This window comes from Platichthys flesus, chromosome 2, assembly GCF_949316205.1.
Source record: "Platichthys flesus chromosome 2, fPlaFle2.1, whole genome shotgun sequence".
Lineage (NCBI taxonomy): Eukaryota > Metazoa > Chordata > Actinopteri > Pleuronectiformes > Pleuronectidae > Platichthys > Platichthys flesus.
This window is the reverse complement of record NC_084946.1, coordinates 12,132,360-12,145,279: the sequence shown is the minus strand read 5'-3', so window position 1 is coordinate 12,145,279 and position 12,920 is coordinate 12,132,360. Positions and strand designations below refer to the sequence as shown.

General features: G+C 42.8%; 1 protein-coding gene across 2 annotated transcripts in view; it reads right to left on the bottom strand.

Annotated features, from left to right (window-relative positions):
• Window positions 1-202: 202 nt before the first annotated feature.
• Window positions 203-12,920, bottom strand: part of LOC133963505 (histone deacetylase 7-like) — a 40,204-nt gene continuing 27,486 nt past the window's right edge. For both annotated transcript variants that reach the window (XM_062398259.1, XM_062398260.1), the window contains exons 18-25: window positions 11,982-12,069; window positions 11,407-11,526; window positions 8,854-8,951; window positions 5,640-5,758; window positions 4,461-4,594; window positions 4,279-4,363; window positions 2,659-2,806; window positions 203-2,557 (exon numbers count right to left, since the gene is read on the bottom strand). In XM_062398259.1, coding sequence (XP_062254243.1) covers window positions 2,539-2,557; window positions 2,659-2,806; window positions 4,279-4,363; window positions 4,461-4,594; window positions 5,640-5,758; window positions 8,854-8,951; window positions 11,407-11,526; window positions 11,982-12,069 — 811 coding nt within the window. In that variant the 3' untranslated portion in view covers window positions 203-2,538. The remainder of the gene's footprint in view (window positions 2,558-2,658; window positions 2,807-4,278; window positions 4,364-4,460; window positions 4,595-5,639; window positions 5,759-8,853; window positions 8,952-11,406; window positions 11,527-11,981; window positions 12,070-12,920) is intronic.

Here is a 12,920-nt window from a genome sequence, read left to right as displayed (position 1 = left end):
ATCGCGCATCTTGTGCATTTCCTTTTTGATCGGCTCTATTGTGCCGACTCCCTTGGACAATCATTTTTGATCATGAAATAATTATAACACACATGTACGATTTGAGAAGACACTGTGGCGAGTTTGTTGGAACACGCGATTACAACATTCGAAGGTCGAAGGAGCACGAAAGCAGAAATAAATGAATCTTCTTATTCAAATCTATATAATTTACCTTTATTAAGGACTTTTTTGGAAACAAAAATAGTAGAAAAGACAAAAGTCAGACATAGAAACCAAAATAAAGTAATTATATACACTGTACAGAAAAAATATCAGACAGTCAGTTCTGATCGAACTGGACTCGACGTGCACTTTGAATTAAGATCCAGTTTGCTGAAGCGACCCCCTCACGGACTGGTCAGCGTGGTTCCTCGAGGCACACGGGCTGATCATTTGGTCTCCTGGTGCGGCTGGGGTTCATTTTTAAGAACAAAAATAAGTAATTTAAGACAAAAGAGAAGACGTGAGATACGTTAGGTCCTTATCGTGAATGTTCTCGTAAAGCTTTGTCAAGCGTCATTTTCACATCCGATGAACGAAGATCTGAGAGGTTCTGAGCTGCGGTCACAGCGCAACATGAAGAAAGAGAAGAGAGAGGGCAAACATACGGTATTAGCAAAATAACCTATAGCACCGTCACAATTGTGTTAGACATGCAAAGAGCACTTCAAAGGCAGAATCTGAATGTATAAATAGAAGGCGTGTCGGTTTTTGCTTTTGGGAACATTTGTTTATACGTCCGTCCGGTGCTTTCGGTGCTGTTCAACTGTTTGGATAGAAAAAGAAACATTCACAAACTCTTCAAAGACTTTGAAGTTCTTTAAGCTGTGCCAGTCCAGGGACGGCACATTGTTCTCATAAACTTTGGTTGCGCTTAACCTGTGTCCAATTGCACAGTGTGGATATTCAGCTATCTCAGTGTTACTGCTCTGTCCTAACTGCTGCAATGTCCTTGTTTGGTCCGGGGATAAAAAACAACCCTGACGATAAACAGAGCGGCGCTGCTAGAAAACAAAGTTCAGCTAAAAAATTTAAAATAATTGAAATAAAAGCGTCAATGAAATCTACAAAATACAGTAGGAATGCTCATCCACAGGTAGAACACTGGTCCATGTAACGTAGCACACGTAATGTAACACACGTCATCAAAGTTCAGAGGTTAAGACAAAAGTTGTTCTGACCCCTCCCATCCTGAGGGTAAGATAAGTGCACTTTGTGTGTGTGAGATTGTTGTGAAGTCCATGTGGCTTTGATTGTGTGTCTCATCGACCGTGTGATCCGATGTGATCTGCGTCGTCACATGTGTGATCATTTCTGAGTGGCCGCTGTCTCCGCTGTCGTGCGACTGCGTCTGTTTTAGAGCGATACATCACTGACACTCCAGCGGCGATAGGCCTTAGCTCTTCATTGTGACCAATGCCACCGATACACACTACAGTATGTCCGTACATTTAAGATGCACCTCTGACGTGTCTTCTTCTATGTGTCCGCGAGTGATAATAACAAAGACTGCAGCCACCTGGAGTTTGGCTGCATATGCTCGCCTGACGGACTAAGACAGGAAAAGAAAGAGAGAAAAAAGAAAGATTAAAGAAAATATGTGGACATACAAAACAATATGAAACATATGTGTCTCAGACTGTAGCTTCACTCTGGATTACTGACATTCACAGAGATGTGTGGCATAGGTCAAATTAATGAAGATTTAAAATATGAGCACGGGAGACACTTGATTGTCATCGGCCGTCTCCTCCACCTTGTCCAGTTCACATTACACAGCGGTACAGTGCAAAGCGATCAGAGAAGATCTTTTCTTTCATTGGATCTTTTGTCAGATGCAGACATGTGACATCATCATAGTGGGACGCATTCGAAGTGCAGAGGGACGCGTCTGCTCTCCTTCACAGGCACGTCATGCGGGGGACCACTCTTTCCGCTCAGGGTGATTCGGTAAGCCGAGGTGACCTTTGACCCCGGCTTCAAGGTTACAAGAGTTTTGAGTGGTCACTCGCAGGTCTTCAGGGAATCGTTAATGAGGGGAATGTTTTTAGTCACAGAGCTGAGTGTTCCGTGTTGCTGGCTCCAAAAGCTACAAGACTGAACCTCCTTCATTAATCTGCCTCTGGGTGTCTTCGTTTTCAGTTTACTCTAAGTTCAGTGTGTGACGTCTGCCTCAGGAAGAGCCGGCGGAGGCGTCTGGAGAATATGAACGTTGTCCAGGTGTCCAGGTCAGTTGTTGCTCGGTGTGTGTGTTTGATCCAGAGTTGTCAGAATGGAGCCAGACGTCCTGCAGGTGGAGGAGTTTTTGTGAGGCGAAGAATATAGTGGTTGAACTGAGGAGGACATCTGGTTCCACTGATGGTCCAAATGCATAACTGTGTGTGTATGCTAGTGTGTGTGTGTGTGTGCGTTTGCGTGTGTGTCCATTCAGACATGGTTGAAGGCAGCTGTCAAGAGACTGTTTCTTCAGAGAGAATCCCCCCCCCCCCCTCCAGGTCAGTTTTCTGACTGATTCCTTAAAAACAAGAGAAAATATTTCACTAATATTTACAGCAAATTACTGACGTTATGTTTAATTTCCTAAAGCAGAGGATAATAAAATGACATGTTCTGTACCTGTCAGACATGAGGGCTCCCATCGACAGCGAGGCGATGGCGCTGACAGCCTCGCTGTCCGAGTCTCGCCTCAGCCGTCGTCTCTGGGCCTGCAGGTAGGACAGACCCACGGTGGTGGCCGAGTCCTTCAGACTGTGCCAGTACTCACCTGCAGGCAGCAGAGGGATTAGAGAGAGGGAGAGGAGGAAGGAAACGGGAGAGAGGAAGATTAATGCCCTCAGTCGCTGGTATTTCAACGTTGTTTTCATCTTGAATGGTTCCTTTAGGGAAAGTGTCTGCGTTGCATTAATAAAGAGCTCTGCTTGGTGTTTGATCCCCCAGTTGTGACCGTTTGATGTGAATATAAGTATTGACTGTGATATAAACAGCCCCTGGTCCAAATATCCATGTTGATCATTTCAGATATATAAACTCAGGTTCACTCTCTTCTCTGTGGCTCTCCCGGACAGATCCCTCTGACACACAAGTGCAAGTAAAAAAAATCAATCAGTGTTTCTCAACGTGTTCGTCTTTGAGCATGTGTGTGTTCTGGCTGTGCATGCAACTCACATATATTTCACCCGAGGATAAAATTATGGGCTTAACATTCTTTGTGGCTTTGCAAATATTTTTAATTAATCTAATTTGGTTGGGATAACATTTGTGTGCAATCAGGAGGGGATGTTGCGAAGGTCGTGTGCCAGAGAAGTGTTTGAAGATAATTGGAGCCAGGGCGGGCCGTGTGTGTCTGTGTGAGTGTGTGTGTGCGTGGTGGTCTGAGAGGCGGACGGCTGGAGGGAGGGATGGGAGACAGGGACGTAAAGGAGGAGAGAAGTGACCAGAGAGCAGGACTGATGAGGAGACAGAGAGGAGAGATCGCTGAGTGGAGAAATAAAGAGGCTTAAGTTTTGAGGTCGGATCAGTAGAGGTGAAGAGAGACAAATTTATTATGAACATTTTATCTGATTAAACTACTTTCTGTTTCAACAAACTTTTTAAATAATAAAAAAACTAAACAATATTAGGATTAGTAAAAGACTTTTCATTTCAATTGAAAATAAAATGTCTCTGCTCTTATGTCCAAGTTTTTCCTCATCTAGGAATAGAGGATGTTTCCTTGCTGCACAGGTTGTACAGAAGCACAACGCGATTTTGAGCCATATCAATAAAAATTGATGACCTGAACAAGCTGTTGAACATGGCGGCATGATTATTAGCTGGAGGTGCATTTCTTTGATCCCATCTTCAAGTAAAATCTTCAGCCAAAAACCAAAGCCAAATAACAAATTGGCTGATACAAATCATTTCCTGCAAATCTTTTTTTTACCGTTGGTTTGTAATCAATATCTGTTTATTCACGTATTCAACTTCAAACCAGCTGATTGAAATGTATTTACATCTCAAAGTTACTGACACGTGTATGTGACTTTTTCCAGTTTTCCTGACAACTTAGACACAAAGGGGGGGTGAGAGCAAAGTAGATGTTAGATGTACAAAAACGTCTGTTTCCTAAGACCCACTGCAACACAAAACACTCAAATATGTATATATCAGTTATATATATATACTTTTCCCAGTAATTATAATTCCTCATGTAATTGATGCTTCAGGTCTGTGTTGTGTTGAGGAGTTGGTTCTTACCCTGAACCTGGACGACTCTCTGCAGTGATTGGACGGCGTTTTCACAGGGCTTCTGGTCCAACACTGACTGGGACAGTGGCTCCACCTGGGACACAAGTTGTCAGAGGATTCAACCCATTGTGTGTATGCGAAGAGGCACACACACATATACATGTACAACCCAAACACACACACACACACACCTCCATGCCCAACAAGGCGCTGACGCAGGCTTCAGAGGCGTCACAGATGGCTTTGAGGTCATGTCCCCCCTCCAGAGCCAGCACCACCCGACCCCCGGCCAACGACATGAGCTGACGGGTGAGGAAGCCAAAACCTGGAAACACATACACACACACAGGTTCAGACACACACTGGCTGGTCAGCGATTTATCCACAGGTAAGAGAATAAAGGGATTCATTTTCCTCGTCAGCCAACAAAGACGATGCGATTTTTACATTTTGTTATGACTTTAGGTCAAAGTGATGATTCCTGCCTTGCAAATCCTCCACTTCACTTCACTTCTTTTCATGAGCAGGCTTATCATTCATGATGCGACAAAATTCACGACTTTTGAGACACGCATGCAATCTACATTTTAAGTCCCCAGCAGTCCACAAACAACTCTCTTTCCCACTGTTTACTCAAGAACTTAGGTTGGTTTTGATCACAGCCCTTCTCACCTCATGCTGATGTCAGACATTATTTCATTGAGCTGTGAAAGACTTTGTCCACATGAAACTAGCCTGTGAGGAACAACCAGGCTTTATGATTACACAATATGTACCATGAGTTAGTTCTAGCCCTATGCTAACTCAAGCTATCTTGTGACTATTCTGTATTCAAATGTCAGAAAGAAAAAACATAAAAGTCCATATTTATGTAAATTAGACCATCAGGATGCACTTTCACCAAAGCCAGTAAGTTAACTTGTTTTTAAGAGTACACAATGCAGAAGGGCAGAATAAGAAGGGCACCGATACCTCCACTAAGGCTGATGGGTCACATCCCCCTACTATAAATACTTATTTTCACAAAATCCAGATCACACCTCATTTCACCTGTTCAAAGATATTAGCAACCTCCTAATGTCCCTTTTTCAGAAAGATCTTCCCCAATTCCCCAAAATGTTCGAAAATGTTCAATACCCACCAAAATATGTAACAGGCTCTTTCTTGGGTCATTCTCCACCCCTCCACAAAAATTCATGGAAATCGGTTGAGTCGTTTTTATGTAATTCTTCAAACTTAATAACAAAGAAATGGAGATGATGTAGAAGAAAAATCTAACAGCGCTCACATTCATACGTATACCTTTGTGTGGGAGGCTTTCTTACTGTGAATGTTTGCTGTATGTAAATGTGTGTCTGACTGAGCCTTACACTTGGCTGTGACCTTGTATCCTCCCAGTGACGGCGAGTGTCCCTCCACAGCGTCGAACCCAGACGACACCAGCACCACATCAGGGGAAAACTCGTGGGCGATGGGCATCACCACAGCTCTGCGGAGGAGGAGGAGGAGAGGAAACAAAACACTGAACCAAATACTGTTATTGTACATTCCGTCAAACCAAGTGAACAGGTGTTTATGATTTCTGAACACACCATAATAATATGAGCAAGGAAGTCTTTGTGCAATTGATTTAACGTCGGAATGGACTGAAAATGATTAATGTATAATTATTGTAATGACCGAAATTTTAAGTTGCCGGTAAAGTGAGAAAAAAAAACATCGAGCGGGAATCATTGCATCGAGAAGGTGATTGATTTGCAACTGGAACACATGTACACGTAGGACTTTTTTCTGGATTGTAAACTGCAAACATTTACTTCATTGTAAACTCCCTTCTATTTGAAAATGATGAAAGATAAATTATCAAAGGCCACGTTCCAAGTGCTTGATCTCTGTTCTTGATCCGTTCCTGGTAAGTAGCCAAGAAGAGAAGGTGGGGTAGCTCCCAGGTGTGAACGTGTGCAACTGTTTAAATGTGAAGCAGAGTGGCCCTGAAAAAAAAACTGAAAAGCACGAATGCAAACTACGGATCTTTCCTGGACATAAAAAAAATAGACCTGACTATCATACAGCTTTACGTAGGTTTCGTTTTTTTTGCAAAGGACACAAGGAGATAAAAATGAGACCCTAGACATATAGGCTGTGACGCCCACATACTGTATACTCTACTTAGAGCAGACCCCTTTCCTCGCTTCTCTGCTCTCCTCCTCACTTCCTCTCCTCTCCCGCTGCCAGTTATTTAGCAAGAGCGCATGGCCCATGCCGCGTTTGATTCTCTCGCTCTCTCAGCGGCAGTTCAAAGACGCTTGTGTGTGTCTGGTTCCTATTAGGAGCTCGTCCCTCTTCTCACGTCACTGACAGCCAGCCATCTGGGATCCATTGGGCCTAATTACGCCGCCTTTGGATTCCCTAACAATGCACCCCCCACTTCTTCTCCTCTCCTCTGCTGTATTCTCCCTCTCCTCCATAGTCTGTCATTTGTCAGTAGCCACCTAGAAATGCATATGAAAATATCGGCATGTGCCCGTACATACAATAGACAGGCCAAAATAGATACAGGCGCACGCTTTCCCTTTGAAACTGGATGTAACGGGTGTGCTGGGCTACCGGTGATTACACCGACTTCCAATTCTGACCAGCTCAGTAATCCTCAACACACCCACACAACACACACAACACACAAACACACCCACACACAACGTCATGATATCTAATCTCGATGCAGCTGAGCTTTCTCTTGATTGTACTCAAGTCCAACCGCCGCTCTCGACCACAATATTCCCCCCGTCACTAACACACCCAAATGCAGAGGCACACAGCATCAACAGCCGCACTCTGTTCCATCCTGAAGAGAAACACACAGTCTGGAACCCTGTTGTCTAAATCATGGATTCAGATTGAATAACAGAACTGGCAGCCCACCACATTCTTAATTGCAGCAACATGAATTCATGATGCAGCAAATTTTGTCTACTTGGGGAGTTATGCATTTATTTGCACTAGTTGATACTGAGCGTTTTCTGAGAACTTGGTCAAACATTTGTGTAAAGTATATTTTCATAGCAATCCTTTCACATATTTGCTGCTTCAAAAATCTTGCCTCTCTTGTTGCAGTTTGACAAATGACATGTTATCCTTTATTCTATAGTCGACAGTGACAGTAAATGTAGAGTTGCTTCACATGATAACATATGACAAAGGTCACCGGCCGGATATGCGCCACGGACATCACAGCTACATGGTATGTGCTTCAAACCACTGGACCACCACCACACACCACCACAGAGCTTTGATACAGGGAAAAGTCTGTAGGAGTAACACACAATAGTGTGTTACTCTATACTATAGTGTGGTTAACTGAGGAAGCTTTACACATGAAAACACTTGCCGTTTCCCAAACTGGATGAAAAATACCAAAACCAGACGGCTGCTCAGGAAAGGACCAGTTGTCTTTTAATTAAAATCCAGTGCTCCAGTAAACACTGGACTTAGTTTTTCCAAGCCTGTCTATTGGCTCTATGGATTTTACCAGTATGGGCAAGCTCATTAGCATCTTTCCTTTGACGAGGGGCCCACCCACTGTGTGTGCTGCATGCAGCACCATGAAGAGCTCGCACACTGTTTAATCATCTGGTGGAGAGCCAGGGTTTTGGATAGAAACACAGTTCATTTCAGCGCAGAGCAGAACAAAACCAAATTCATTCAGGAGAAATAGATTGATTGAAATGAAAGGTGTGGTGAGAGGAAAGGTGTGACTCACAAACAAATATGTGCATGTTGTATTTTGTTGAGTTTAGTTTTGTGTAAGGATAATGGCTTGTATCATTGAAAAACCATCAATATTTTCTCAAGTTAACGCTTGTGAAGACGAGGTATTAAACCTGCTTTAAAGTTTAACAAGATCCAGTGTCACATGAGCAAAAGTATGCAATTCTTAAACGTTGTATTCCATTGCAGATGGGAAGTTGCCACATCCAAAATTTGAGGCTGGGCTTAAACCAGGAGGAGAAAAATAATGTTTTACTGTTTATTTTCTTGGCGCTCACACTTTTTGTTCGCAGGGGTAAAAAAGTTTTCCCATTCCTCATGAAAATATGTTTTTGGCCTTTTCTTGACCTGGCTTCAAATCTTTACATTTTTAATTATCTTAATTGTACTTTGCAGGTGACTGAAGTAAACAGCAATCCTGAGAGACAACCCTAGACTCTAAATTAGTTTAACAAAAGTGTTTGTTTTAACATCTCACATTTTGTCATTCACTTCTAAAACCCTTTGAATTGCATTTAATATGTTTTCATGGTGCTATACAAATAAAGATGATTTGATTGATTGAGAAGAGTCACTCTTAGGAGACAGGATGAGAAAAGGGTAATTTTTGCATTTGGATGAAATTTGGACAGGTTTATTGTGTAACAGTTGGTTTTCTTTATTTTTGTAAGTTCTTTGAAACTTAAGTTGAGAAACACAAAGCAGCAAAGCATTCAGCAACTTGCTGAACGAGCAAAACCTACACGCTGATCTAAAACACAACAGTGTGAAAGAAACATGTGAGAGCAAATAGAGATGGTTCAGTTAAATCTTTACCTGAATGCAGCCAGGTACTCTGCATCTCCCATGGGAGGGTTCAGTCCTCCTGTCCATCCTACATTCACATTGAAGCCTTCACCTGGACCTTCACCCACCTGGATGGAGGGAGAGAGGAGGAAAGAAGAGAGAAAAACAAAATGATTTCTTTAAATTTCAAAGAATTAATGAGTCCCAGTGAAAGTTGAGAAACTATGTGACGATGACAGATTTTTATCCAATGTTCACAAACTCAGCATCGCTGTTGCAAAAATGTCAATTTGCGGCGATTGACAGAATGACTGCGTCTATTTAAGGCAACACCAGGGAGTGATTATGATTCCTAAATGAGAGACGGATGGCTATTAATTCAACACCCCTGTCGCTCCATTTTGATTTTGATACGATTTGTCAAATAGTGTTATAAATCACCCGGAGCCACAACAGATCTACACCCGTTTATGGGTCCCAAGCTTCGAGCTCCAACTGCACTGGAAAATATTCACACTTGGCAACTGATGCCTGAATATAAACCGTATGTTGTATGTTATGTTAAAAATGCATGCATTTTTATCAAAACACAATTATACGGCATGTTGTGTATGCAGTAGGTGTTTTGGTATACGTCATGCCCTTGTAAAGATATATTGGTGCACTTCTCGACGGATTCACATGTTCCTTTTTAAATGTCCTATATACGATTTTAGACGATTTTTCACTGGACGTTTCTGCTCTCAAAATGCCACGCGGAGCTCCTTTCAGTTTGACCTCACACACTTGGGGCAGCGTTAACTGAGGCCTGGTTCTTGGAAAGAAGGTCTGAGGATTCCTGCCTCTCTCTTTGTAGTCCTGCTAGCAGCCATTTAGCTGTTCTCTAAGCCCTTCGCCATCAGTCAATGTGTCAGTCTGAGGGGAGAATGAGGAGGTTGATTGACACACTCTTGGCAACACGGCGTGGTAATTTCCTTTGTGTGTGTGTGTGTGTGTGTGTGTTAGAGTGTGTATGGGTGTGAGAGGATGTTTGAAAGAGAAAGAATGCTGATGATCATCGCAGAGCGTCTGTCTCTATTCTTCTCTCCGTGGACGGGATGTTCACAGGGCAAACGAAAAACACATGAGGCCTCCGGTCCTCTGCCAACTAGTAATGTACCCGCTAGCACAGGCACGTGCACACGGATACACACACACACACACACACACACACCACACAATTCGTGCTATTGCTCCAAGTCCCTTACGCTTCTCTGTCCTCCTCCTCTCTTTCATGTTTCAAGAGTTGCTGGACTGGATTAATCCTCTGCTGGTTTCTGTGTGGTACTCTGCACTCTCCATTATAGCTATGACATCACACCCCTACCCCATGGTGTGCTATATACCTACACGGGGGGACTGCAAGACTCCAGAGGTTTACCACACAGCTCAACAGAGGTTGAGGAGCCACTTAAGGCGAAGCCACATCCAAGTCAGCAGAGCGTTTTATTTACCGTCCCTCATCAGGGGATTTTATGGGAAAACATTGACTATTTTATCCTCATTATTGTGAAGGGGGAAGGATGGGAGCTGGGGGAGGTTATGGGGGATTGAATGGGTGGTTAACGCCACCATTGGTTGGGGGTCAATTCATCTGACTGGAGATAGTCATCACACTTTGGTTTCTGGAAGGACCGCAGGCAGGATTCATAGGCATCTCAATTTCCTGTATGCAAACAAGGGCATGCGATTCAACTGTACACATCCTGTTGTGAAGTTCTATCATCCAAAGCCATATTAAATTAAACCTACGGTGGATACACAAAAACACAGTGGGTTTGTGTGCTCATTGGCAAAACACACTTGCAGCATTTGGAAGTTTAAGGTTGAATTGGTCCAAAAGTTTTCCTGTTGAAGACAATGTAACAGTAACAAAAATAAACAAAGTAAATCCAGTACATAATTAAAAATGATTCTTAAAATGATAACTTTAACCCTAAACCTAACCCTTTGACCTCAGATGAATATTGCAGGATCACCAGTGGTGTAAGCAATGTTTGTTATGACAACTGTGATTGATCCGAGACAAGATGAGAGGTTAAAATATTTTAATCCCCAACCCCTGTACAGTTCAACAACCTGTTAAACCCCCCCGTTCATCAGACGGAAATCCCTCATCATGAACACATTGAGGTTATAATTGAGGCTTTGAATCATGTGGATGATTCCTTGATTTATGGTTAATATAATTTTTTTTGTTTTGACAAGTAAATGCTAAACACAAGGCTCCTGAGCTGCCTCATGTCCCAGTGGAATTATGTATTTACCAAATATTTCCATCAATGCCAACGTATCCATCTTCACATTAACCGGTAAATTCAATAACTCTGTATGTAAAAAATCCGCCTGATTCGACTCTACAAAGAGAACTTGTTTTATAAGCATAAAGGTTCCTCATGTGTTGTTCTTATTATTTTCAATTCTTATTGTGTTCACAAGAATTTAGGTACATGCAGAGACACACAAACATCCAGAAATCGCCATGACAACACAAACAAACGCAGCAAAACACAGCAGCACTGTGAAGGACTGTTTGGTAACTACCTCACTGGGATGTCCACTACCAGGAAAGAAGTTGCCATCGTCGTAGCGATGTAGAGAGATGTACAGCACGCTGGGGTCGCTATAGAAAGCCTCCTGGGTGCCGTTGCCATGGTGAACGTCCTGGACAATGATTGGATGAGAGATTAGTTGAACAGATTTCCCTCTCAAGAGCAAATGGGTTTTAATCTGAAAGCGTCTTGATGAGGCAGGTAGTAATAAGTGTTTGATGCAGTAATGTGTGTGTGTGTGTAAAGACATGATGCAGGCTGACATGCACACACGTGGTTAACTGAGACGTCCACCTGGCTGCGGAACAATATCTGCACATGTGTGGTTTTACGTTTATATGAGCGTGTGTGTGTGGGGCTCTGTTTCTACTCTATGCATGTGTGTCAGTTCAGTTCACACATGGAGACCAGATATTACAGAATCTAAATGTACCAAAAAATAAATAGCAGTGCTACTGTATAGGGACGCTGTGCTTCGAGGACCATGTTCCTGTCTACGGTACATTTATGTATTTATTCCTGTCCATGTGGGGACCAGTGACGGCTGTCATGTGGCAGTCTCCTTACCCAGTCCACGATGAGGATCTTGCTGACGTTGAGTTTGTGTTGGAGCTGTTTGGCAGCAATGGCCACAGAGTTGAAGAAACAGAAGCCCCTGTAGACAAACAGACAGGAAGAAAGGCAGCCACATGTGTTTATCAGGACATCTTCACTTAATTAATATCATAGTTTCACCATATGGACCTTAGGAACCTCGAAGACATGTCTCCAGTTATCTGGCATCATTTGGAGCTACTAAATCCAGTTTATGACAGTCACAGTGCTGACTCCAAGTCAAAGAGGGAAACTCCTGCCACGTAAACATTTACTTCAAAGATTTGAGAAATGTGGATGTTTCGTTTCAACTTCTTTCACTGCTGACAAACAAAAAACTTTTCTTTTTTTCATATTACGACATTATGCTGAGTCCATAATCCTGCACTCCTGAGAAAAGCAAAAACCACAATTTTTGCAACAAACAGAAAACCAAGCAAATCTTAAAATTCACTCCACGTTCCAAACGATAACATCGTGTGAATTGCTGGCAGGACGTGTGGGATGATTTCAGAGAGATGAACTCATGACTTGGCACGACAGTTCCCCCAACACGCATTGTCTACAGCAAAGGTATGCAAGAAAAGTGTTGATGTATGAAAAACAATAGAGGAATGTTGGAAGTGGCGGTGTCAGCATGGGTCATAAACTCAGAGTGCTTAATGTGTCTGTGTGTGTGTGGACAGTATATCATATATGCTTCTCAAACTCTGCTCATCAAGAAAAAGTCATTATCATCTCATAAATAACCAGTGTCAGGCACTGCTGAGCCCACACAGTCCCAGCTGAGTGTGGTTACTTGGCTAATGGCTCCAACAAAGACACAAATCCATACACACACACACAGTTCTTTTGAGGTGCTTTTTTGTCCTGAAAGAAACAGAGCGGAGGAGGAAGTTTGCCCCAGGTAGC